Source organism: Carcharodon carcharias, assembly GCF_017639515.1.
Source record: "Carcharodon carcharias isolate sCarCar2 chromosome 36 unlocalized genomic scaffold, sCarCar2.pri SUPER_36_unloc_1, whole genome shotgun sequence".
In the NCBI taxonomy this organism is placed as follows: Eukaryota; Metazoa; Chordata; class Chondrichthyes; order Lamniformes; family Lamnidae; genus Carcharodon; species Carcharodon carcharias.
Window position 1 is genome coordinate 275,596 of NW_024470726.1, and position 27,655 is coordinate 303,250.

The following is a 27,655-nucleotide window of genomic DNA, read 5'->3' on the forward strand; positions in this document are numbered from 1 at the left end:
TTCTAGCACCCAGGCAAACCGGCGTGGACCACTGTCAGGTAGGTGGACACAACAGCCACTCACATTTACATAGCGCCTCGAAGATGCAGGGCACTTTACGAATGCCAAATAATTTGACGCCGGTGAGAGATCTGTGTTTGGCAGCTCCGACAGACAGCCGGCACCGATACGACGGGCAGAGCGGCCTCCTCCTCTGCTTTCGCAGTCGGTGGGTTCTCAAGGAGAGAGAGTTGGAGATGTTTAAGCTGGGAGGGGGGGGAATTCCAGACCCCAGACAATGATGGAAGTCAGGGTGAGGTGGCGGGGTGGGGGGGTGGGGGGTGCGGGGGGGGTACAAAGAGGCCGGAATTGGATAGGCGCAGCGATCTCGGAAGGTAGGGTGGCAGGGGGGTGGAGGGGGGGGTGTCACAGAGATGGGGGGGGTGCAAGGGCTACGGAGGGAATTGAAGACAAGCGTGAGGGTCTCAAAGAGGAGGCGGTGCCGGTGATCCCGGGATGGGGTGAACGGCACTTGGTGCAGGGGTGGTGGGGGGGGGGGGTGCCAGGATGTAGACCCTCGGGGCAGAGGCCGTTCGCTGTTTCTCTCCCGTCACGATCAGTGTGGGGGTGGGGGTTGGGTGTTGCTCCGAGGCACGGACCACCCCCCACGCGGGGCAGGGAGGAAGAGGCGGGGGGGCGGGGTGGGGTCGGGATGAGGGACGTTGAGGGTCCCAACCTCGAGCCAGGGATATGAGGTGCTCCTACCGAGAGCGGGAACTCCCCTCGGACGGAGCCACAGGGGGTCTGCTTTGATCTCCCAACCCCCCCCCCCCCCCACCCGTCGGCCGGTGTGGTTTGTGTGGAGTCGAGAGAGCAGCTGATTAGCAGGAAATGGGGTGGGGGGTGGGGGGGAGCAGTGGGAGTGGGAGGGTGGGAGCTGGTATTCCGCAGGGATCATTACCGGGATCACCGTCGTTCCCAATTTACACACACGGTTTTGAGCCAAAAACACAATCTCTAACTTTGCGGCTATTGGCTGGGTTATTGGGTGGGGGGGGGGTCAATGCTGAAAGGGGAGGTGGAGCGTGGCGATGGGTCAATGCTGAGTGGGGTGGGCGTGGGGCAATGCTGAGTGGGGTGGGCGGTGGGGGTGGGGCAATGCTGAGTGGGGTGGGCGTGGGGCAATGCTGAGTGGGGTGGGCGGTGGGGGTGGGGCAATGCTGAGTGGGGTGGGCGGTGGGGGTGGGGCAATGCTGAGTGGGGTGGGCGTGGGGCAATGCTGAGTGGGGGGGTGGGGGTTGGGGTGGGTCAATGTTGAGTGGGGGGGCGGTGGGGGGTGGGGGTGAGTCAATGCTGAGTGCGGGGATTAGGGAGTGGGGGTGGATCAATGCTGAGTGGGGGGGTTAGGGGGTAGGTGTGGGTCAATGCTGAGTGGAGGTGGGTCAGTGCTGAGTGGGGGGTGGGGGGTGTCAATGCTAAGTGGGGTGGGTTAGGGGGTGGGGGAGAGTCAATGCTGAGTGGGGGGGGCAGTGGAGGGGTGGGGGTGGGTCAATGCTGAGTGGGGGGTTAGGGGGTGGGGGTGGATCAATGCTGAGTGGGGAGGGCAGTGGGGGGTGGGGGTGGGTCAGTGCTGAGTGGGGGGTGGTGGGGGTGAGTCAGTGCTGAGTTGGGGGAGCGGTGGGGGTTGGGGGTGGGTCAATGCTGAGTGGGGTGGCGGTGGAGGGGTGTGGGGGTCAATGCTGAGTGGGGGGGTTAGGGGTTGGGGGTGGGTCAATGCCGAGTGGGGGGGGCGGTGGGTCAATGATGAGTGGGGGTGGGGCGGGTGGTGGGGGGGGTGGGTTGGGTCAATGCCGAGTGGGGGGGGTAGGGGGTGGGTCAATACTGGGTGGGGGGCCGGTAGGGTGTGGGGGTGGGTCAATGCTGTGTTGGGGGGGCGTCAGTGGGTGTTAGGGCTGGATCAGTGCTGAGTGGGGGTGGCCGGTGGGGGGTGGGATTGGTCAATGCTGTGTTGGGGGCGGTGGGGGTGTTGGGGTGGGGCAATGCTGAGTGGGGGTGGCCGGTGGGGCGGTGGGGATGGGTCAATGCTGAGTTGGAGGGGTCAGTGGGTGTTGGGGGTGGGTCAATGCTGAGTGGGGGGTGGTGGGGGGTGGGGGTGGGTCAATGCTGAGTGGGGGGTGGTGGGGTGGGTCAATGCTGAGTGGGGGGGCGGTGGGGCGTGGGGGTGGGTCAATGCTGAAAGGGGGGGGTGGGTCAATGCTGAGTGGGGGGTGGAGCGTGGGGGTGGGTCAATGCTGAGTGGGGGGTTTGGGGTGGGTCAATGCTGATTGGGGGGGCGGTGGGGCGTGGGGGTGGGTCAATGCTGATTGGGGGGGCGGTGGGGGTGGGTCAATGCTGAGTGGGGGGGTCAGTAGGTGTTGGGGGTGGGTCAATGCTGAGTGGGGGGTTTGGGGTGGGTCAATGCTGAGTGGGGGGTTTGGGGTGGGTCAATGCTGAGTGGGGGGGTGGGGATTGGGTCAATGCTGACTGGGGGGGTTGGGGGGTGGGGGTTGGGTCAATGCTGAGTGGGGGGGGCGGTGGGGGTGGGGGTAGGGGGACTGCAACAAATTACACAGGAGGATGCCAACAAACCTGCAGGACAGACGAGTCATTGGCAAATGATGTCCGGCGCGGATAAACATGAAGTCGTGAGCTTAGGGAGAATAAGGTGGCCTGGGCTGGAACATTTCAGCTATGAAGAGAGGCTGGATAGGCTGGGGTTGTTTTCCTTAGAGCATCAAACACTCCCAGGACAGGTACAGCACGGGGTTAGATACAGAGTAAAGTTCCCTCTACACTGTCCCCATCAAACACTCCCAGGACAGGTACAGCACGGGGTTAGATACAGAGTAAAACTCCCTCTACACTGTCCCCATCAAACACTCCCAGGACAGGTACAGCATGGGTTTAGATAAAGAATAAAGCTCCCTCTACACTGTCCCCATCAAACACTCCCAGGACAGGTACAGCACGGGGTTAGATACAGAGTAATGCTCCCTCTACACTGTCCCCATCAAACACTCCCAGGACAGGTACAGCACGGGGTTAGATACAGAGTAAACTCCCTCTACACTGTCCCCATCAAACACTCCCAGGACAGGTACAGCACGGGGTTAGATACAGAGTAAAGCTCCCTCTACGCTGTCCCCATCAAACACTCCCAGGACAGGTCCAGCTTGATTGTGTAAATGCTGAGATTGTCCGTCGGGCTTTGCTGCTGCGGGTGTGAATCGCTCGGTTTGTGTAGTTGCAGGGTGTGATGGCTGGAGAGATGTACCTGATGCTGAATGGAATCTGGATGCTTCAGCAAGGGCTGCTTGGCTGGAGGGAGGATGAAGAGACACAGTCCAGCCGGGATCGCAGAGGCTGTGTGGAAGGCCAGGGACAGGTGTGGGGTCGGTGTTCGCTGAGAGTTAACCGGGGGGGGGGGGGGAGACACGTTCCCGGCTCGGAATCAGCCAAGGCCGTCTTGTCGAAGCGAGGTGGGAGTCTCCTGTCGCTCTGGCAGCCCCGCCTGATAGTGAAGTGAGCAGCGAGGAGCATTTGGTGATAAAGTCAGCGGAACGGCTACGCCAAGGGTGGGGGTTTCAAGCAGTTGGCGCCCTGGGGATCCAGTTCAGGACAACGAGGCTCAAGGTGCCAGAGAGCGACCGAGGAGGGCGATGCCCGATTCTCTGCCCCTCGAGGAACCCCCCCTCAACCCGACGTCCAGAGCTTCACTCGCACTGGGATTTGCCCATCTGTCCACCATTGACTGCTTTGCCCTTCACACCCACCTCCTGCTCCCCTCTCCCATTCCCTCAGCAAGGTTTCTCTACCCACCCCCCGACCCACCGCACCCTCCCACCCCCCAACACTCTCACCACAACGGCCAGTTGGGCCATCCTTCGCTGCCCAGACCGGACCTGCTATCCGACCTGGAAGGGCATCGCGTTCTCGCCCACGTGCCTGTTCATCGGGGAGCTGGACCTCGGGGGTTTGCAGGTAGGAACTTCGTCGACCTGAAAGGGACAGATTGAGGGCCCGCCAAGCGAGAACCCCCCCCCTCCTCCATGGGTAACGTGAGTCGGTGAGGCTCAGTGGGATGCGGCCACCACCCAAACTGACTCTTCCCCAGTGCCTGTGCAACGGGAGGGCAGGTCGTCTACAGCCAAGAGTGGGCACTTTGCTTGATCTTAAGGAGTGGGGAAACGGCCACAAATTGTCTAAATATCGAGGCCCCGATAGGAAGCGGGGCCTAATCTGACCTCCCCCTCCCTTCCTCGCAGACCAACAGCGTTTCACCGAATTCTCTGCCTCCCACATGGAAGATTCCCCACTGACATTTGACGTTTTTGAGGGTTTGGATCCCTCTCTTGGCCACTGAAGGATTGACACAACGCAGGAGGCCATTCTGCCCAGCAGGCCTGTGCTGGGAAAATGGAGTCAGCCAGACAATGAAGATGACAGGTGTCCCACATCCTCACGGGACCCACTCCTACCAGCATCCTGACCCACCACCACACCACCCCGCCCCCCCCTCCCCCCTTCAAAAAATAAAGTCATCTTGCCTGAGGGACAAAGCAAACTTTAACTCAAAGGCACGGGGCTTGTCTGTTACTGAATGGGCTCAGGGACAGGAAGAGGCCACTCAGCTCATCGAGCCCGTTCCACCATTCGATGCGACCTAAGTCTGTCCACCCAGCTTTGGCTCCTGGTTAACAAGATCTCAGATTTAAAATGAATTGAGGTAGCCGAGATTGCCATTTGTGGAAGAGAGTTCCGGGGGGGGGGGGGGTTTCCACCACCCTGTGTGGTGAGGCGTTCCCTAATTTCGCTCTCGAAAGGACTGGCTCGAATATTTAGACCATGTCCGCGTGCCCTCAGCTCACCGACCTCTGGAAATCGTTTCTCTCCATCCACCTTGTCCTGAAAACTCCCATCAAATCTCCCCTTACCTTTCTAAATTCCGGGAACTTTCTATTGAGGGGAACTGAAGGGGGGGGTGGGGGGGGTGGGTGGTAAGAGGGATAAAAGAAATGGAATATCAGGGATGGGGCTCGCTTCAGCGATGGGCTTTAACTGGGACATTCTTTCTCTCTCCCTCCCCCGCTGGGCTGGTGATGCATCGACAGGCATTGCTAGACTTCCAGTTGCTCTCAAGAGGGGCCATCCCTTGCCAGAGTCAGAATGCACAGGAGAGATGACCAACTGGACTGAGGGGAAATGATTTGACTTGCATCGCCTCCGCTCCCGAGACCAAGGTCACGCCAACCTCAGTCATTGATCTTCAGTACGCAGGTTTCTTTAAAATTAAATGGGCCGCTGTCTTTATTATTTCAAACCAAATTATAAGACTCACTCATGCTTATATAGGCTTCTGAGGAGAGCAGGATCAGAATCCCCTCCAACTGGACTTTTATGAAATATGAACTTAAAAAAAAAAGCCCCCCCCCCCCCCAAAATCCCACAGATACAAGTACTGTAAACAAAAGCCAGGCACAAAACACACAGAGAGACAGGCTATACTCTGCAGCCCGACCACGTGGGAGGGTTGCGAGAGTTATCAGTCAAACCCGAGGGGTATTGGGGGCTGAGGTTTTAAAGTAACTTAAAAGCCAAATCCTTGGGGGAGGTGGGGGGGTGGTGGTGGTGGTGGTGGTTTGAACTGAGCAAAGTTTGGGCAGAAACGTGGGGTTTTTCAGTAAAGGCTTTTCTACTGAGTCTGGTGTGTGTTTAGGTAGGAGCCGAGGTTAAATCGTGAGGGGAGGGGGATTTAAATTGGACTAGCCAATTCTGTTGAAGAGTCATACGGACTCGAAACGTTAACTGTGTCCCTCTCCGCAGATGCTGCCAGACCTGTTTTTCCAGCTATTTTTTTGTTTATGTAGCCAATTGAGGTGTTGCCTGGTGCCGTTTACACTAGTCTTGGTATTCGGGAGTTAGGGAGGCATTTCTCCTTTGTTTAAATAAACAGCAAAAGTTTGTGGTTGAGCCATGCCGTGTGTCCTCCAGTCCCGCGAGCAATCCATAAGGGGTGGGGGAGAAACAGGAGCGGGAGCCTCTTACAGGAGGGTCCACGTGGGATGGTGGCGGTCTGGCCTGACACGTGGAGGTGGAGTTTGGCACCTCCAGGGCCTCTCGCGAACGGTTTCTTAACGGCTGTGCCGTGGACGATGCAGCCGACATGGGGGGGGACCCAATTTCACACGGGTCTCGGGCCCCGGCCTCCAATAATATCCCGAACAGCAGGAGCCTCCACAACGTCGGGGATGGCAAACTTCTGAATGGGCAGCGGGCTGGTCGTGGCCGCCACCCTCCTCGGGCGCTGGCTCCGAATCATCGTTGACTCCTGTGCGCAGAGAGGATGGGCCTCACTTTACATGCCCCGCGGTACACCATCAGCGCCCACCCCCTCGCACTCCACCGATCGAAATTCACGGCGAGTGCCTGGTGCACCGGGGCCACCTTCCACAGTCTGAGGGGTCCTCCTCTTGCTGGCCTTCAGGCGAGAGTCTGAGGACCAGGGCCTTAAACCCAGGGTGCAGGGTCTATGGTTCACCGGAGAGCAGCGGACCCCTTCTTCCTCCACTCCCTCCGCGGGATTTGGACCACCTACGCAGGCGTACCCGCCCAACGTGGTCTCGGCCGCAATCCTGCAGGCTTATCAGCCGAGCGGGAGGGGCCAGTGTCCGACGCCCTCTCTCGCTGAGCCAGCAGCCACTCGAAAACAGGCTGGCCGGCCCGGTCCCGTCACTCGCCAACCTGACTCCCGATTCCCGAAACAGCAGCTCTACTCCGGACTCCATCGCGGCACGAGACTCCCAGGAAGGCCGGCGGGGAGGGGGCGGAAGAATAGGAACGTAGGAAACAGGAGTGGTATGCCATTCGGCCCCTTCCCCCCTTTGCTCCGCCAGTCACGTTGACGGTTGATTTTCTACCTCAACGCCACTTCCTTATCCCTAGATTTCTTCAATATCTAGGGATCTATCGATCTCCATCTTGGACGCACTCGACGATGTACTTTAGGGATCTTCCGGGATCCTCACTGATTCACAGCGAACGGAGGAGGAGCACTCGGTTTGAAAGGGGTGCAGGGAAAAAAACAACACGTACATGCGCACACACGCCCACAACAGCAACACAGCACAGGAGGCGAGAATTCCTTCCCCACAATAGTTCCAAGATTTTATTGCCCTTTCTATTCCCAGGAGAACTGAAAGGCTCCTTGTCCTTTTCATTTAAATTACACTTTATGTTTGAATCATCCTTTTCCACAAGAAGAGAAAGTGAGATTTCACTCAGGAGACACCGAGCACAGTGCAGGCTTGTGTGGGGGAGGTGGGAGAGGAGGCGGGTGTCGAACCATCCCAGTAAAACCCAACGCGGCGCAGGAGCTACCTTGGCATCGCAGCTCCGGCGCCGGGGTACACCCTCCCCCGCCCACACCTCCCCCTGCTCCCCCGCCCCGCTCACCCAGCGCTTGCCGCAGCCCCCAAGCAGTGAGGGGTGCCCGGTCCTTGCCACAAGCTCTCGAAATACCAGCCACAGTCCAATCACGGACGACACAACGGCTGAAAGATAAGCAAAAAGCAGGAGGCAGGCAGCAAGATAGGGGGACCACGGCGCAGCAAATATACTCCCGTTCTCTCTCTCGCTCTCGTGCTCCCCACAGCATCCACCACCCCACCCCTATCCCTCACCAGGCTTGTCTCTTCACTCCCTCTTCCTCCATTCCCAATCCCAGCACCACCCACCACCACCACCCCCACAAAAACTTGGCTCCCCACTTGACCCCAATACGTCCTCATCCCGACGCGCGGGCTTTCAAACACTCCCTCCTCTCCCCTCCCCCACTCACTGTCTGATGACACTCACACTCCGTCTCCAGTTCCCCATTCGCCTCCCTAGATTCCTTTCCCCCACCCACCAGCCCTCGCCTGGGCCCTCACCCCCTCCCTCCACACGCCACCAGACACCAAACCCACTTACCCCGCTCAGAGCAGCAGGCAGCCTGGTCACTGGATCCACTGCCCACAGCCGGGAGCATCAGTGGGTGGAGTCGGCGCCTTGGATTGGGTGGCTGCTACCATTTCTGGAGGGCACAGGGGCAGGGGGCGGGGAGCTGGTCTGGACCAAATCCAGAACGGGTATGGAACGGCTGCTCCATACTGAGAGGGAGTGGGGTGGGGGAGATGCGGTTGGGGATGGGAGAAGAGGGAAGCTCTACCCAGACCCTCGACTCGAGGGCAGGCTCCACCCCACAAACGATTATGAACAGCGGCTTAAGTTATCCATTGATCGGGGGTCCCTCATTAGCGAGTGAGCGGGGAAGCAGAGTTGGGGGGGGAGGGATGTGGGAGGGGGCAGTGCTAGAAGAGAGGCAGGGGGGAACGTTTAACCCCGCGCACGCGTTCACAAAGGGAGCTGGTGACCAATCAAAGTCAGCAGCCCACATCTTCCGCCAATGGAGCCAATCACGGGCAGGAGCCTCGGGCTTACAGCCCAGGGTATGGGAGAGCCAGGACGGACTTCCAAGAGGCGGGGGGAGCGGGGTGCAGTCGAACAAGGGGGAAGGAGCTTCATTAGGGACGGTGCCTATGTTGCTTTCTGCACTGAAATCCACAATGCCAGCAAGCCCCACGTTACATTTCAGACAGTACACTAATCACAGCAAAGCAGGAGGCGGGAGTTCCTCCAGTGAGGGGGAAAGGATGGGGGGGGGGGGGGGGGGGGGGAGCACTCGCTGGCGAAACCAAAGCTGGCTAATTACCCCCTCGCTTCCCCTCCCCTTCACCCCCAACTCTCCCTGTACCAAAGCCGACAGCCATCAACAGCCCCACGCCCCACCAACAAGCAGCCGAGAGGTCACATCAGGCGATTTGCACAAGCAAAGAAGCCAAGATCAAGCGCGTGCGCGCACACACTCAAAACACACACACACCCGCCCAAAACACACACACACACACACACGCCCGAAACACACACACAAACCCACAACCCCGAAACACACACACACAACCCCGAAACACACACACACACACACAACCCCGAAACAAACACACACACACAACCCCGAAACAAACACACACACACAACCCCGAAACAAACACATACACACAACCCCGAAACAAACACACACACACACCCACACCCGAAACACACACACACCCGAAACACACACACACACACACCCAACCCTGAAACACACACACACCCAACCCTGAAACACACACACACCCAACCCTGACACACACACACACCCAACCCTGACACACACACACACCCAACCCTGACACACACACACACCCAACCCTGACACACACACACACCCAACCCTGACACACACACACACCCAACCCTGACACACACACACACACACCCAACCCTGACACACACACACACACACCCAACCCTGACACACACACACACACACCCAACCCTGAAACGCACACACACCCAACCCTGAAACACACACACACACACACCCACCCGAAACACACACACACACACCCACCCGAAACACACACACACACACACCCACCCGAAACACACACACACACACCCACCCGAAACACACACACACCCACGAAATACACACACACACGAAACACACACACACCCACCCGAAACACACACACACCCACCCGAAACACACACACACCCACCCGAAACACACACACACCCCCCGCCCGAAACACACACACACCCCCCGCCCGAAACACACACACAACCCCCGCCCGAAACACACACACAACCCCCGCCCGAAACACACACACACCCCCCGCCCGAAACACACACACAACCCCCGCCCGAAACACACACACACCCCCGCCCGGACACACACACACCCCCGCCCGGACACACACACACCCCCGCCCGGACACACACACACCCCCGCCCGGACACACACACACCCCCGCCCGGACACACACACACCCCCGCCCGGACACACACACACCCCCGCCCGGACACACACACACCCCCGCCCGGACACACACACACCCCCGCCCGGACACACACACACCCCCGCCCGGACACACACACACCCCCGCCCGGACACACACACACCCCCGCCCGGACACACACACACCCCCGCCCGGACACACACACACCCCCGCCCGGACACACACACACACCCCCGCCCGGACACACACACACCCCCGCCCGGACACACACACACCCCCGCCCGGACACACACACACCCCCGCCCGGACACACACACACCCCCGCCCGGACACACACACACCCCGCCCGGACACACACACACCCCCGCCCGGACACACACACACCCCCGCCCGGACACACACACACCCCCGCCCGGACACACACACACACGCCCGAACACACACACACACGCCCGAACACACACACACACGCCCGAACACACACACACACGCCCGAACACACACACACACGCCCGAACACACACACCCCCGAACACACACACCCCCGAACACACACACCCCCGAACACACACACCCCCGAACACACACACCCCCGAACACACACACCCCCGAACACACACACCCCCGAACACACACACCCCCGAACACACACACCCCCGAACACACACACCCCCGAACACACACACCCCCGAACACACACACCCCCGAACACACACACCCCCGAACACACACACACCCCCGAACACACACACACCCCCGAACACACACACACACACCCCCACCCCTGAACACACCCGAACACACCCCCACCCCCACCCGAAAACACACACACCCGCACACAGACAGGCAAAGGGGAGAATTTTTTTTGTTTTTTTTTTATAAAAAAGAGAGGCAGCTCCCGATGTGGAAGAAGAGAAAGTTAAAATGGAAGTAGGAAGGGTGAGAGCGTCCCCGTTGGGCTGTGTAAGAGGCCGGGTCAAACTCGGGCCAGCCTGCGCCAGCGGGTGCCAACACCGCCCAATACTGAGCGACGCCAGGAAAATAGGATTGTGGTGGGGGAGGGGGGAGGGTTTGGTGAGGAAAGGAGAGAGAGGGGTCGCCTCTCTCTCTCTCGCTCTCGAGCTGTGTAGGATTCCACCAGCCAGAACGAGAGCCAGGGAGTGGCGGGCTAAGCAACCAATGGGCGGAAGTGAGGGGTGGGGGGGGGGGCAGAATCGGCCGCTGCCTGTTTCTAACACCGCGCCCTGGAGATAGTCGGTCTGGGAGAATCGCTACCTCCCCCACCCACCCCCATTTCCTCACACCTGTGTGTTAAAAAGGAGGGTCAAAAAGAAACATGGCGTTCCCCCCTCTTCCTTTTTTTGTTAAAACCCCAAAATATTCCCCGCCCCCCCCTCGGATGTTGAGATTTTTTTTTTTGCCGGCGTTTCTCGCGTTTGGCTCGCGCTTCAGGTCGTCACGAACACAGCAGCGGCCCAACCACCTTCCATCAGACACCCATGGCTGCGTTACTGCATCTGGAGAGGTTCATCCGAGGTCGTGACCCCCCTTGACCAGCCTTCAGCCCATCTCCTTCCACTGACGGTAGAAATCCAGGATATTCTTGACGTCCACGCCGCTGTTGTGAGCTGCGTGTAGGGCAACCTGCAACACAAGGGACAGAAATAATTCACCTCACTCAGTCTCCCCGAACTGGCCAGCAATCCTCATCCTTGGAAAATCCCTGCATTGCCTCGGCCTGCCTCCCTATCTCTGTCACCTCCTCCAGCCCCTACACCTCTACCTACCTCTGTCACCTCCTCCAGCCCCTACACTCCTCCCTATCTCTGTAACCTCCTCCAGCCCCTACTCCCCTCCCTATCTCTGTCACCTCCTCCAGCCCCTACACCCCTCCCTATCTCTGTCACCTCCTCCAGCCCCTACACTCCTCCCTATCTCTGTAACCTCCTCCAGCCCCTACACCCCTCCCTATCTCTGTAACCTCCTCCAGCCCCTACACCCCTCCTTATCTCTGTAACCTGCTCCAGCCCCTACACCCCTCCCTATCTCTGTAACCTCCTCCAGCCCCTATACCCCTCCCTATCTCTGTAACCTCCTCCAGCCCCTACACCCCTCCCTATCTCTGTAACCTCCTCCAGCCCCTACTCCCCTCCCTATCTCTGTAACCTCCTCCAGCCCCTACACCCCTCCTTATCTCTGTAACCTCCTCCAGCCCCTACTCCCCTATCTCTGTAACCTCCCCCAGCTCCTACGCCCCTCCCTATCTCTGTAACCCCCTCCAGCCCCTACACCCCTCCCTATCTCTGTAACCTCCTCCAGCCCCTACACCTCTTCCTATCTCTGTAACCTCCTCCAGCCCCTACACCCCTCCCTATCTCTGTAACCTCCTCCAGCCCCTACACCCCTCCCTATCTCTGTAACCTCCTCCAGCCCCTACACCCCTCCCTATCTCTGTAACCCCCTCCAGCACCTACAACCCTCCGAGATCTCTGTACTCCTCCAATTCCGGCCTCCTGCGTATCCCCCGATTCCCATCACTCCACCATTGTCGGCCGTGCCTTCAGCTGCCTGGGACCCTAAGCTTTAGAATTCCCTCCCTAAACCTCTCCACCTTTCTCTCTCCTTAAAACCAACCTCTTTGAACAAGCTTTTGATCACCTGTGCCTAATATCTCAATGTGTCTCATTGGCAAATGTTTCTATCGATCCTGTGAAGTGCCTTTAGGGTGTTTGCTTATATTAAAGGTGTTTTATATGGACAAGTTATCATTTGTACTAAAAGTGACTATTCTAGAGTGCCTAGATGCTTGCTTTGACCCCTGGCTCAATATTAGAGTCCCCATTTAATGCACAAACTTCAATGGTCCTAGTTTATCTGTCAAGAACACATGTCTGAACACATTGGTCCACAAGTCCTTCTGTCCTGTTGGCACATTAATGTCAACATTTTCCTGAAATTCGGCCTCAGTCTTTACTGCTTATGTAAACATGTCATGCTGTAATTGCACCTTCCCGCCAGTGGAGGTGCTACAGCACTGGGTGTCACGTGACATGTTTACATAAGGAATTCCAATTATAAACATGGACACCTGGGAGGGCGGGTTAATGGCAGAAATATAAAAAGAGGACAGAATACATGACTTAAAAACGAGGGCACGTATTACAACAGCCCAAAGTGATCCAATTACCCCACACCCTCTATCCACTACACTTGAGAATTGCAACGGGAGACTGACATTATATCAAATCCTCTTGGATATAGGTCACCATAATTGTGCACTGCATTAATTTGCTCTGGCCTGCCCTGTGCCTGACGTAGGGGCAGGAAGAGGCTATTTAGCACCTCTTGAGCCTACCCGCTGCTCAATAAGACCATAGCTGACCACTACCTCAGCTCCATCCACTTCACCTTGTTTCCGTAATCCTAACTACACCTCAAGTTCTAACATATTCCCCACTGACCCCCAAGGTCTTGGCAGCTATTTTGCAGAGGAGAGAGAGGGCAAAAGAGAGAGGGGAGAGAGAGAGTGAGAGAGAGAGAGGGGAGGCAGAGCAGAGAGAGAGGGGAGGCAGAGCAGAGAGAGAGGGGAGGCAGAGCAGAGAGAGAGGGGAGGCAGAGCAGAGAGAGAGGGGAGGCAGAGCAGAGAGAGAGGGGAGGCAGAGCAGAGAGAGAGGGGAGGCAGAGCAGAGAGAGAGGGGAGGCAGAGCAGAGAGAGAGGGGAGGCAGAGCAGAGAGAGAGGGGAGGCAGAGCAGAGAGAGAGGGGAGGCAGAGCAGAGAGAGAGGGGAGGCAGAGCAGAGAGAGAGGGGAGGCAGAGCAGAGAGAGAGGGGAGGCAGAGCAGAGAGAGAGGGGAGGCAGAGCAGAGAGAGAGGGGAGGCAGAGCAGAGAGAGAGGGGAGGCAGAGCAGAGAGAGAGGGGAGGCAGAGCAGAGAGAGAGGGGAGGCAGAGCAGAGAGAGAGGGGAGGCAGAGCAGAGAGAAAGAGGGGCAGAGCAGAGAGGGGGGCAGAGCAGAGAGGGGGGCAGAGAGAGAGGGGGGCAGAGAGAGAGGGGGGCAGAGAGAGAGGGGGGCAGAGAGAGAGGGGGGCAGAGAGAGAGGGGGGCAGAGAGAGAGGGGGGCAGAGAGAGAGGGGGGCAGAGAGAGAGGGGGGCAGAGAGAGAGGGGGGCAGAGAGAGAGGGGGGCAGAGAGAGAGGGGGGCAGAGAGAGAGGGGGGCAGAGAGAGAGGGGGGCAGAGAGAGAGGGGGGCAGAGAGAGAGGGGGGCAGAGAGAGAGGGGGGCAGAGAGAGAGGGGGGCAGAGAGAGAGGGGGGCAGAGAGAGAGGGGGGGCAGAGAGAGAGGGGGGCAGAGAGAGAGGGGGGCAGAGAGAGAGGGGAGGCAGAGAGAGAGGGGAGGCAGAGAGAGAGGGGAGGCAGAGAGAGAGGGGGGCAGAGAGAGAGGGGGGCAGAGAGAGAGGGGGGCAGAGAGAGAGGGGGGCAGAGAGAGAGGGGGGGCAGAGAGAGAGGGGGAGAGAGCGGGGCAGAGAGAGAGGGGGAGAAAGAGCGGGGGGGGGAGAGAGCGGGGGGGAGAGAGCGGTGGGGGGGAGAGCGGGGGGGAGAGAGCGGGGGGGGAGAGCGCGGGGGGGAGAGAGCGGGGGGAGAGAGCGGGGGGAGAGAGCGGGGGGGAGAGAGCGGGGGGGAGAGAGAGCAAGGGGGAGAGAGAGCAAGGGGGAGAGAGAGCAAGGGGGAGAGAGAGCAAGGGGGAGAGAGAGCAAGGGGGAGAGAGAGCAAGGGGGAGAGAGAGCAAGGGGGAGAGAGAGCAAGGGGGAGAGAGAGCAAGGGGGGAGAGAGAGCAAGGGGGAGAGAGAGCAAGGGGAGAGAGAGCAAGGGGGAGAGAGAGCAAGGGGAGAGAGAGAGCAAGGGGGAGAGAGAGCAAGGGGGAGAGAGAGCAAGGGGGAGAGAGAGCAAGGGGGAGAGAGAGCAAGGGGGAGAGAGAGCAAGGGGGAGAGAGAGAGCAAGGGGGAGAGAGAGCAAGGGGGAGAGAGAGCAAGGGGGAGAGAGAGCAAGGGGGAGAGAGAGCAAGGGGGAGAGAGAGCAAGGGGGAGAGAGAGCAAGGGGGAGAGAGAGCAAGGGGGAGAGAGAGCAAGGGGGAGAGAGAGCAAGGGGGAGAGAGAGCAAGGGGGAGAGAGAGCAAGGGGGAGAGAGAGCAAGGGGGAGAGAGAGCAAGGGGGAGAGAGAGCAAGGGGGAGAGAGAGCAAGGGGGAGAGAGAGCAAGGGGGAGAGAGAGCACGGGGGAGAGAGAGCCGGGGAGAGAGAGAGCCGGGGAGAGAGAGAGCCGGGGAGAGAGAGAGCCGGGGAGAGAGAGAGCCGGGGAGAGAGAGAGCCGGGGAGAGAGAGAGCCGGGGAGAGAGAGAGCAAGGGGGAGAGAGAGCCGGGGAGAGAGAGAAGCTGAGTTATAGAGATTAGGATTGACTGAGGCTGAGTTACCTGTACATGGCTGGAGAGAGAGCCGGGATTATCAGGGGAGAAATCCGTCAGGATAGTGACCATCCCAGACACCTCCTCCTCTCCACTGCCCTGTGAGACCGTAAGTTGCTTGCAGCTGTCCAGGATCTTATACAAGTGCCTGGCACAAAAAGGTGTGTTAGAGAACGAGACCAGCGAACAACCCGTGGCGTGAATTGGGAGCTGCTCCCCCTCAAGGACCCAACACTTCAGGTGGGATGGTAGCTCAACTCCAGTGACTGGACGAGTCACCCAGGGCCCTGGACAAACGATCCGTAGACAGGAGTTCAATACCCTCCACCGCAACCGGGGGGAAAGTAAATCCAATTCGTTAACTAAACCTGGAATCAAAACCGACTCTCGGTAATGGTGAGCTGAAAATGCTGGGTTGTCGTAAAAACCCCATCTGGGTCACTTATGCCCCTCTAGGGAAGGGAAATCTGCCGTCCTTACTCGGTCTGGCCTACACGTGACTCCAGACCCCACAGCCATATGCTTGACTCTGAAGTGCTGTCCGAAATCGTCGGCATTGGGTGAGGTAATGCCAGCCTTGCCAAGGAAGGAGCAACAGTCTCGAAACTGTCCCATTCTAGCAGCTCGATGTTTAACCACACCAAGCAGGACGAAGCTCAAATCTACTCAGGGGGCGAGCAAAACTGGGAGTGTGTGGGGGGGGGGTGGGGTGTGTGGCGAGAGTGGGGGGGATGCGAGTGCTCAGATTTCACTGCACTCTAGCTGTGACTCAGTGGCTCACTCTCTCTCTCTCTCTCTCAATCGGAGAGTCAGGAGGTTCAGAGTTTCAGTTCCCACTCGAGACTCAAGCACATGGTCCAGACCAACACTCCCAGTTCCTGTACTGAGGTCGGCGCCGCACTGTTGGAGGGTCAGTACTGAGGGAGCGCCGCACTGTCGGAGGGACAGTACTGAGGGAGCGCCGCACTGTCGGAGGGTCAGTACTGAGGAAGCGCCGCACTGTCGGAGGGTCAGTGCTGAGGGAGCGCCGCACTGTCGGAGGGTCAGTGCTGAGGGAGCACCGCACTGTCGGAGGGTCAGTACTGAGGGAGCGCCGCACTTTCGGAGGGTGAGTGCTGAGGGAGCGCCGCACTGTCGGAGGGTCAGTACTGAGGGAGCGCCGGACTGTCGGAGGGTCAGTGTTGAGGGAGAGCCGCACTGTCGGAGGGTCAGTACTGAGGGAGCGCCGCACTGTCGGAGGGTCAGTGCTGAGGGAGCGCTGCACTGTCGGAGGGTCAGTGCTGAGGGAGTGCTGCACTGTCGGAGGGTCAGTGCTGAGGGAGTGCTGCACTGTCGGAGGGTCAGTACAGAGGGAGTGCTGCACTATCGCAGGATCAGTACTGAAGTCGGCGCCGCTCTGTTAGAGGGCCAGTATTGAGGGAGTGCTGCACTGTCAGAGGGTCAGTACTGAGGGAGCACCGCACTGTCGGAGGGTCAGTGCTGAGGGAGTGCCGCACTGTCGGAGGGTCAGTGCTGAGTGAGTGCCGCACTGAGGGAGGGTCTGTGCTGAGGGAGTGCCGCACTGTCGAAGGGTCAGTGCTGAGGGAGTGCCGCACTGAGGGAGGGTCTGTGCTGAGGGAGTGCCACAGTGAGGGAGGGTCTGTGCTGAGGGAGTGCCGCACTGAGGAAGGGTCTGTGCTGAGGGAGTGCCGCACTGTCGGAGGGTCAGTGCTGAGGGAGTGCCGCACTGAGGGAGGGTCTGTGCTGAGGGAGTGCCGCACTGTCGGAGGATCAGTACTGAGGGAGTGCCGCACTGACCGAGGGTCAGTGCTGAGGGAGTGCCGCACTGAGGGAGGGTCTGTGCTGAGGGAGTGCCGCACTGTCGGAGGGTCAGTGCTGAGGGAGTGCCGCACTGAGGGAGGGTCTGTGCTGAGGGAGTGCCGCACTGAGGGAGGGTCTGTGCTGAGGGAGTGCCGCACTGTCGGAGGATCAGTACTGAGGGAGTGCCGCACTGACGGAGGGTCAGTGCTGAGGGAGTGCCGCACTGAGGGAGGGTCTGTGCTGAGGGAGTGCCGCACTGTTGGAGGGTCAGTGCTGAGGGAGTGCCGCACTGAGGGAGGGTCTGTGCTGAGGGAGTGCCGCACTGTCGGAGGATCAGTACTGAGGGAGTGCCGCGCTGTCGAAGGTGCCTTATTTCCGACGATACATTGAACCGAGCTTCCGCCTGGCCCCTCAGGTATAAAACGACTCTCTGCCACATGGACGAACGTTCTACCTGGTGTCATGGGGCCAATATTTATCGTACAACCAATATCATGTTAAAACAGGTGATCTGGGTCATTGTGACGTTGCTTGGGGGAGCTTGCTGTGCGCAAACTGGCTCTCAACATTACAACGACAGCCACACTTCAAAGGGACTTCACTAGCTGTGAAGTGTCTTGGAGCGTCCTGAGGTGGTGAAAGGCGCTACAGAAATGCAAGTGTCTCGCTGCGGGTGAACAGTGCCTGGGACAATATAGCTGCCCCTCCCCCACAGTACATCACGGCTGAATCCATGGTGATTTGTTCCCCCCCCTGTTAAAAGAGGAAAGGTGCCACTAGACTTAGCATTTGAAAATGCAAGCCCTTTAACTGTCAAGGACTGTGAGCCTACGGGGGAGAAAAATAATTAAATGATTGTAACCAATTGACTTAGGGGAAAGGGGGATCTGAGGCTTCAGCCCAGCGACCTTACCATGCATCTAGATCCTGCCTTTTCAGTCTGTGCCTCTCCACCATCCTGCCAGTGTCCCGCTGACAACGGATGTACCTGCAGTAGAAAGGTCGTCAGTCAGAACAGGCCGCAAATATCTGATCCCAGCTGATCCAAAACAATTCCAGATAACCACTCGATTAGATTCTAGTCTGTAACTCACTCCCGGGTATCTGTTATTCTATATATAAACCACCCCGAACCCCTCGATTAGATTCCAGTCTCTAACTCACTCCCGGGTATCTGTTATTCTATATATAAACCACCCCGAACCCCTCGATTAGATTCCAGTCTGTAACTCACTCCCGGGTGTCTGTTATTCTATATATAAAACCCCTGAACACCTCAATCAGATTCCAGTCTGTAACTCACTCCCGGGTATCTGTTATTCTATACATAAACCACCCCGAACCCCTCGATTAGATTCCAGTCTGTAACTCACTCCCGGGTATCTGTTATTCTAAAAATAAAACGCCCCAAACCCCTCGATTAGATTCCAGTCTGTCACTCACTCCCGGGTATCTGTTATTCTATATATAAACCCCCTGAAACCGTCGATTAGACTCCAGCATGTAACTCATTCCTGGGAGTCTGTTATTCTAGATATAAAATCCCCCGAACCCCTCGATTAGATTCCAGTCTGTAACTCACTCCCGGGTATCTGTTATTCTATATATAAACCACCGCGAACCCCTCGATTAGATTCCAGACTCTAACTCACTCCCGGGTATCTGTTATTCTATATATAAACCCCCCCCACCCCCCCGAACCCCTCGATTATACTCCAGCCTGTAACTCACTCTCGGGTATCTGTTATTCTATATATAAACTCCCTGAACCCCTCGATTAGATTCCAGTCTGTAACTCACTCCTGGATATCTGCTATTCTATATGTAAACTCCACGACCCCCTCGATTAGATTCCAGTCTGTAACTCACTCCCGGGTATCTGTTATTCTATATATAAACCACCCCAAAACCCCTCGATTAGATTTCAGTCTGTAACTCACTCCCGGGTATCAGTTATTCTATATATAAACCCCCCGACCCCCTCGATTAGATTCCAGTCTGTAACTCACTCCCGGGTATCAGTTATTCTATATATAAACCCCCCGACCCCCTCGATTAGATTCCAGTCTGTAACTCACTCCCGGGTATCTATTATTCTATATATAAACCACCTGAACCCTTCGATTAGATTCCAGTCTGTAACTCACTCCCGGGTATCTGTTATTCTATATATAAACCCCCTGAACCCCTCGATTAGATTCCAGTCTGTAACTCACTCCCGGGTATCTGTTATTCTATATATAAACCCCCTGAACCCCTCGATTCGATTCCAGTCTGTAACTCACTCCCGGGTATCTGTTATTCTATATATAAACCACCTGAACCCCTCGATTAGATTCCAGTCTGTAACTCACTCCCGGGTATCTGTTATTCTATATATAAACCCCCAGAACCCCTCGATTAGATTCCAGTCTGTAACTCACTCCCGGGTGTCTATTATTCTATATATAAACCACCTGAACCCCTCGATTAGATTCCAGTCTGTAACTCACTCCCGGGTGTCTGTTATTCTATATATAAACCCCCTGAACCCCTCGATTAGATTCCAGTCTGTAACTCACTCCCGGGTATCTGTTATTCTATATATAAACCCCCTGAACCCCTCGATTCGATTCTAGTCTGTAACTCACTCCCGGGTATCTGTTATTCTATATATAAACCCCCTGAACCCCTCGATTAGATTCCAGTCTGTAACTCACTCCCGGGTATCTGTTATTCTATATATAAACCCCCAGAACCCCTCGATTAGATTCCAGTCTGTAACTCACTCCCGGGTATCTGTCATTCTATATATAAACCACCCTGAACCCCTCGATTAGATTCCAGTCTCCAACTCACTCCCGGGTATCTGTTACTCTATATATAAACCCCCCCCCGAACCCCTCGATTATACTCCAGCCTGTAACTCACTCTTGGGTATCTGTTATTCTATATATAAACCCCCTGAACCCCTCGATTAGATTCCAGTCTGTAACTCACTCCTGGATATCTGCTATTCTATATGTAAACTCCCCGACCCCCTCGATTAGATTCCAGTCTGTAACTCACTCCCGGGTATTTGTTATTCTATATATAAACCACCCTGAACCCCTCGATTAGATTCCAGTCTGTAACTCACTCCCGGGTATCTGTTATTCTACATATAAACCACCCCGAACCCCTCGATTAGATTCCAGTCTCTAACTCACTCCCGGGTATCTCTTATTCTATATATAAACCACCCCAAACCCCTCGATTAGATTTCAGTCTGTAACTCACTCCCGGGTATCTGTTATTCTATATATAAATCCCCCGAACACCTCGATTAGATTCCAGTCTGTAACTCACTCCCGGGTATCTGTTATTCTATATATAAACCCCCTGAACCCCTCGATTAGATTCCAGTCTGTAACTCACTCCCAGGTATCTGTTATTCTATATATATACCCCCTGAACCCCTCGATTAGATTCCAGTCTGTAACTCACTCCCGGGTATCTGTTATTCTACATATAAACCACCTGAACCCCTCGATTAGATTCCAGTCTGTAACTCACTCACGGGTATCTGTTATTCTATATATAAACCCCCAGAACCCCTCGATTAGATTCCAGTCTGTAACTCACTCCCGGGTATCTATTATTCTATATATAAACCACCTGAACCCCTCGATTAGATTCCAGTCTGTAACTCACTCCCGGGTATCTGTTATTCTATATATAAACCACCCTGAACCCCTCGATTAGATTCCAGTCTGTAACTCACTCCCGAGTATCTGTTATTCTATATATAAACCCCCTGAACCCCTCGATTAGATTCCAGTCTGTAACTCACTCCCGGGTATCTGTTATTCTATATATAAACCCCCAGAACCCCTTGATTAGATTCCAGTCTCTAACTCACTCCCGGGTATCTCTTATTCTATATATAAACCACCCCAAACCCCTCGATTAGATTCCAGTCTGTAACTCACTCCCGGGTATCTGTTATTCTATATATAAATCCGCCGAACACCTCGATTAGATTCCAGTCTGTAACTCACTCCCGGGTATCTGTTATTCTATATATAAACCCCCTGAACCCCTCGATTAGATTCCAGTCTGTAACTCACTCCCAGGTATCTGTTATTCTGTATATAAACCCCCCTGAACCCCTCGATTAGATTCCAGTCTGTAACTCACTCCCGGGTATCTGCTATTCTACATATAAACCACCTGAACCCCTCGATTAGATTCCAGTCTGTAACTCACTCACGGGTATCTGTTATTCTATATATAAACCCCCAGAACCCCTCGATTAGATTCCAGTCTGTAACTCACTCCCGGGTATCTATTATTCTATATATAAACCACCTGAACCCCTCGATTAGATTCCAGTCTGTAACTCACTCCCGGGTATCTGTTATTCTATATATAAACCCCCTGAACCCCTCGATTAGATTCCAGTCTGTAACTCACTCCCGGGTATCTGTTATTCTATATATAAACCCCCTGAACCCCTCGATTAGATTCCAGTCTGTAACTCACTCCCGGGTATCTGTTATTCTATATATAAACCCCCAGAACCCCTTGATTAGATTCCAGTCTGTAACTCACTCCCGGGTATCTGTCATTCTATATATAAACCACCCTGAACCCCTCGATTAGATTCCAAACTGTAACTCACTCCCGGGTATCTGTTATTCTATATATAAACAACCCCGAACCCCTCGATTAAACTCCAGTCTGTAACTCACTCCCGGGTATCTGTTATTCTATATATAAACCCCCAGAACCCCTTGATTAGATTCCAGTCTCTAACTCACTCCCGGGTATCTCTTATTCTATATATAAACCACCCCGAACCCCTCGATTAGATTCTAGTCAGTAACTCACTCCCGGGTGTCTGTTATTCTATATATAAACCACCCCGAACCCCTCGATTAGATTCCAGACTGTAACTCACTCCCGGGTATCTGTTATTCTATATATAAACCCCCCGACCCCCTCGATTAGATTCCAGTCTGTAACTCCCTCCCGGGTATCTGTTATTCTATATATAAACCCCCCGACCCCCTCGATTAGATTCCAGTCTGTAACTTACTCCCGGGTTTCTGTTATTCTATATATAAACCCCCTGAACCCCTCGATTAGATTCCAGTCTGTAACTCACTCCCGGGTATCTGTTATTCTGTATATAAACCCCCTGAACCCCTCGATTAGATTCCAGTCTGTAACTCACTCCCGGGTATCTGTTATTCTATATATAAACCCACCGAACCCATCGATTAGACTCCAGTCTGTAACTCACTCCCGGGTATTTGTTATTCTATATATAAACCACCCCGAACCCCTCGATTAGATTCCAGTCTGTAACTCACTCCCGGGTATCTGTTATTCTATATATAAACCACCCCGAACCCCTCGATTAGATTCCAGTCTGTAACTCACTCCCGGGTATCTGTTATTCTGTATATAAACCACCCACAATCCTTCAATTAGTTTCCAGTCTGGACTCCAAATTTCCATTCGCTCATCGTCTCCGGGTCTTACCGGTTTCCCTTCTTGAACTCAGTTTCCAGGAACCGGATGGCGTCTCGTGCTCCGGAGTTTTCTTTCTTCAGAAAATCCAACCCATCGATTACTGAAGGTACGACAAGAGCACAGGAAATTACCAGCACGGGGTTAGATACAGAGTAAAGCTCCCTCTACACTGTCCCCATCAAACACTCCCAGGACAGGTACAGCACGGGGTTAGATACAGAGTAAATCTCCCTCTACACTGACCCCATCAAACACTCCCAGGACAGGTACAGCACGGGGTTAGATACAGAGTAAAGCTCCCTCTACACTGTCCCCATCAAACACTCCCAGGACAGGTACAGCACGGGGTTACATACAGAGTAAAGCTCCCTCTACACTCTCCCCATCAAACACTCCCAGGACAGGTACAGCACGGGGTTAGATACAGAGTAAAACTCCCTCTACACTGTCCCCATCCAACACTCCCAGGACAGGTACAGCACGGGGTTAGATACAGAGTAAAGCTTCCTCTACACTGTCCCCATCAAACACTCCCAGGACAGGTACAGCACGGGGTTAGATACAGAGTAAAGCTCCCTCTACACTGTCCCCATCAAACACTCCCAGGACAGGTACAGCACGGGGTTAGATACAGAGTAAAGCTCCCTCTACACTGTCCCCATCAAACACTCCCAGGACAGGTACAGCACGGGATTAGATACAGAGTATCAGCAACAGTGACTACACAGCAAAAATGTCAATTAGTGGCTGTGAAGCACTTTGGGATGACCTGAATTGGTGAAAGGCTCTATAATCTTTTATGCCTCTTATCAGGCCATGAATACAAGTCCACAGCCTACACCAGAGCCACTGGGCGTTTTGCACAGTCCAAAGAGACACCAGAAATGAAACCACACACATCTGAAATCAGGCACAGAGTGGCTGGAAGCTGCACAGCGCCTACCCGTACGGGGGATGATGATAATGAATCGCCCACTATTTGCCAGTTGTCTGATGTTGGCCAACTGCTGGCAGATGGCCTGGGTGTTGGGGATCAGGTACGGAGACATGGTCGACTGGCTCTTCGGCTGCTGGAGGCTTCCTTCCAACTGGGACACTTCCAGCTGTGTGTGAGAGAGAGAAAGAGAGAGAGTGTGACACAGAGAGAGAGAGAAAGAGACACACAGAGAGAGAGAGTGTGACACAGAGAGACAGGGAGAGAGAGAGAGAGACACAGAGAAAGAGAGTGACACAGAGAAAGAGAGAGAGAGAGACACAGAGAGAGAGAGAGTGTGACACAGATAGAGAGAGAGAGACACAGAGAGAGAGAGTGTGACAGAGAAAGAGAGAGAGAGAGAGAGACACAGAGAGAGAGAGACACAGAGAGAGTGTGACACAGATAGAGAGAGTGTGACACAGATAGAGAGAGTGTGACACAGGTAGAGAGAGTGTGACACAGGTAGAGAGAGTGTGACACAGGTAGAGAGAGTGTGACACAGGTAGAGAGAGTGTGACACAGGTAGAGAGAGTGTGACACAGGTAGAGAGAGTGTGACACAGGTAGAGAGAGTGTGACACAGATAGAGAGAGTGTGACACAGATAGAGAGTGTGACACAGATAGAGAGTGTGACACAGATAGAGAGTGTGACACAGATAGAGAGAGTGTGACACAGATAGAGAGAGTGTGACACAGATAGAGAGAGTGTGACACAGATAGAGAGAGTGTGACACCGATAGAGAGAGTGTGACACCGATAGAGAGAGTGTGACACCGATAGAGAGAGTGTGACACAGATAGTGAGAGTGTGACACAGATAGTGAGAGTGTGACACAGATAGTGAGAGTGTGACACAGATAGTGAGAGTGTGACACAGATAGAGTGTGACACAGATAGAGTGTGACACAGATAGAGAGTGTGTGACACAGATAGAGAGTGTGTGACACAGATAGAGAGTGTGTGACACAGATAGAGAGTGTGTGACACAGATAGAGAGTGTGTGACACAGATAGAGAGTGTGTGACACAGATAGAGAGTGTGTGACACAGATAGAGAGTGTGTGACACAGATAGAGAGAGTGTGACACAGATAGAGAGAGTGTGACACAGATAGAGAGAGTGTGACACAGATAGAGAGAGTGTGACACAGATACAGAGAGTGTGACACAGATACAGAGAGTGTGACACAGATACAGAGAGTGTGACACAGATAGAGAGAGTGTGACACAGATAGAGAGTGTGACACAGATAGAGTGACACAGAGAGTGTGTGACACAGATAGAGAGAGTGTGACACAGATAGAGAGAGTGTGACACAGATAGAGAGAGTGTGACACAGATAGAGAGAGTGTGACACAGATAGAGAGAGTGTGACACAGAGTGTGACACAGATAGAGAGAGGGTGACACAGATAGAGAGAGGGTGACACAGATAGAGAGAGGGTGACACAGATAGAGAGAGGGTGACACAGATAGAGAGAGTGTGACACAGAGAGAGCGTGTGACACAGAGAGAGTGTGTGACACAGAGAGAGAGAGTGTGACACAGATAGAGTGTGACACAGATAGAGAGTGTGACACAGATAGAGAGTGTGACACAGATAGAGAGAGTGTGACACAGATAGAGTGTGACACAGATAGAGAGAGTGTGACACAGAGAGAGTGTGTGACACAGATAGAGAGAGTGTGACACAGATAGAGAGAGTGTGACACAGATAGAGAGAGTGTGACACAGATAGAGAGAGTGTGACACAGATAGAGAGAGTATGACACAGATAGAGAGAGTATGACACAGATAGAGAGTGTGTGACACAGATAGAGAGTGTGTGACACAGATAGAGAGAGTGTGACACAGATAGAGAGAGTGTGATACAGATAGAGAGTGTGACACAGATAGAGAGAGTGTGACACAGATAGAGAGAGTGTGACACAGATAGAGAGAGTGTGACACAGATAGAGAGAGTGTGACACAGATTGAGAGAGTGTGACACAAATAGAGAGAGAGTGACACAAATAGAGAGAGAGTGACACAAATAGAGAGAGAGTGACACAAATAGAGAGAGTGTGACACAAATAGAGAGAGTGTGACACAAATAGAGAGAGTGTGACACAAATAGAGAGAGTGTGACACAAATAGAGAAAGTGTGACACAAATAGAGAGAGTGTGACACAAATAGAGAGAGTGTGACACAAATAGAGAGAGTGTGACACAGAGAGTGTGACACAGAGAGAGAGTGTGACACAGAGAGACACAGACAGAGAGACAGACACAGACAGAGAGACAGACACAGACAGAGAGACAGACACAGACAGAGAGACAGACACAGACAGAGAGACAGACAGACACACAGAGAGAGAGAGAGAGAGAGAGACACAAAGAGAGAGAGAGACAGAGACAGAGAGAGAGAGAGAGAGACAGAGAATCATTAAGTCACACCCAGCAGTCATTTCTCCCACCATTTCTAACACCTGTGCTATGCTAGCTGTGTGCAAAACAGGTACCTCCTATCTTCACATTTTAATATGCTCTAGGACAGCTTTCTGGGAGCGCTGCACTGTCAGAGGGTCAGTACTGAGGGAGCGCTGCACTGTCAGAGGGTCAGTGCTGAGGGAGCGCTGCACTGTCGGAGGGTCAGTACTGAGGGAGCGCTGCACTGTCAGAGGGTTAGTACTGAGGGAGTGCCGCACTGTCGGAGGGTCAGTACTGAGGGAGTGCCACACTGTCGGAGGGTCAGTACTGAGGGAGCGCTGCACTGTTGGAGGGTCAGTACTAAAGGAGCGCCGCACTGTCGGAGGGTCAGTACTAAAGGAGTGCTGCCCTGTCGGAGGGTCAGTACTGAAGGAGTGCTGCACTGTCGGCGGGTCAGTACTGAAGGAGTGCTGCACTGTCGGCGGGTCAGTGCTGAGGGAGTGCTGCCCTGTCGGAGGGTCAGTGCTGAGGGAGCGCCACACGTACGGAGGGTCAGTACTGAGGGAGCGCCACACTGTCGGAGGGTCAGTACTGAGGGAGTGCCGCACTGTCGGAGGGTCAGTACTGAGGGAGTGCCGCACTGTCGGAGGGTCAGTACTGAGGGAGTGCCGCACTGTCAGAGGGTCAGTACTGAGGGAGTGCCACACGTTTGGAGTGTGTAAACTAGCTGCTGCTATTCCTATCTTACAACAGTGACTACGCTTCATAAATACTTCACTAGCTGTAAAGCGCTTTGGGACATCCTGAGGTTGTTAAGGGCGCTATAGAAATACAAGGTTTCCCCCAATTGATTTCACATGGAGCTTGGGAGCCCTCCACCGGCTGCAGAGCCAAGCTGACCGTTTTGCAGGGCTAAGCTCAGGAAACCCGCCTGCATCTGCCTTTGCACTCTCCGGCATCGCGAGCCAACTTCTCACCTGGAGCCTGAGCTGGGCCATGTCTCGCATGAGCCGGTTCCTCCGAGCCTCCTCCTCGGCCTAGAGTCACACAAAGACAAACCACTGCTTCGGTTAGTAATAAACCAGGTATTGACGAGGGAGGGGGAGGCGGGAGTGAGGGGCGAGGGAGGCGAGGGAGGGGCGAGGGAGGCGAGGGAGGGGAGGGGGCGGCGAGGGAGGGGAGGGGCCGGCGAGGGAGGGGAGGGGGCGGCGAGGGAGGGGAGGGGGCGGCGAGGGAGGGGAGGGGGCGGCGAGGGAGGGGAGGGGGCGGCGAGGGAAGGGAGGCGGGGCGAGGGAGGGGAGGCGGGGCGAGGGAGGGGAGGCGGGGCGAGGGAGGGGGGCGGGGCGAGGGAGGGGGGCGGGGCGAGGGAGGGGGGGGCGGGGCGAGGGAGGGGAGGCGGGGCGAGGGAGGGGAGGCGGGGCGAGGGAGGGGAGGCGGGGCGAGGGAGGGGGGCGGGGCGAGGGAGGGGGGCGGGGCGAGGGAGGGGAGGCGGGGCGAGGGAGGGGAGGCGGGGCGAGGGAGGGGAGGCGGGGCGAGGGAGGGGAGGCGGGGCGAGGGAGGGGAGGCGGGGCGAGGGAGGGGAGGCGGGGCGAGGGAGACAGACGGAGAGAGAGGGAAGGAG

General features: G+C 55.4%; 1 protein-coding gene across 1 annotated transcript in view; it reads right to left on the minus strand.

The window, feature by feature from the left end:
• Positions 1–10,721: 10,721 nt before the first annotated feature.
• Positions 10,722–27,655, minus strand: part of smg5 (SMG5 nonsense mediated mRNA decay factor) — a 43,250-nt gene continuing 26,316 nt past the window's right edge. Inside the window, exons 13-18 of the mRNA XM_041181538.1 lie at positions 27,012–27,071; positions 23,597–23,756; positions 22,663–22,753; positions 18,068–18,142; positions 15,364–15,502; positions 10,722–11,546 (exon numbers count right to left, since the gene is read on the minus strand). Coding sequence (XP_041037472.1) covers positions 11,463–11,546; positions 15,364–15,502; positions 18,068–18,142; positions 22,663–22,753; positions 23,597–23,756; positions 27,012–27,071 — 609 coding nt within the window. The 3' untranslated portion in view covers positions 10,722–11,462. The remainder of the gene's footprint in view (positions 11,547–15,363; positions 15,503–18,067; positions 18,143–22,662; positions 22,754–23,596; positions 23,757–27,011; positions 27,072–27,655) is intronic.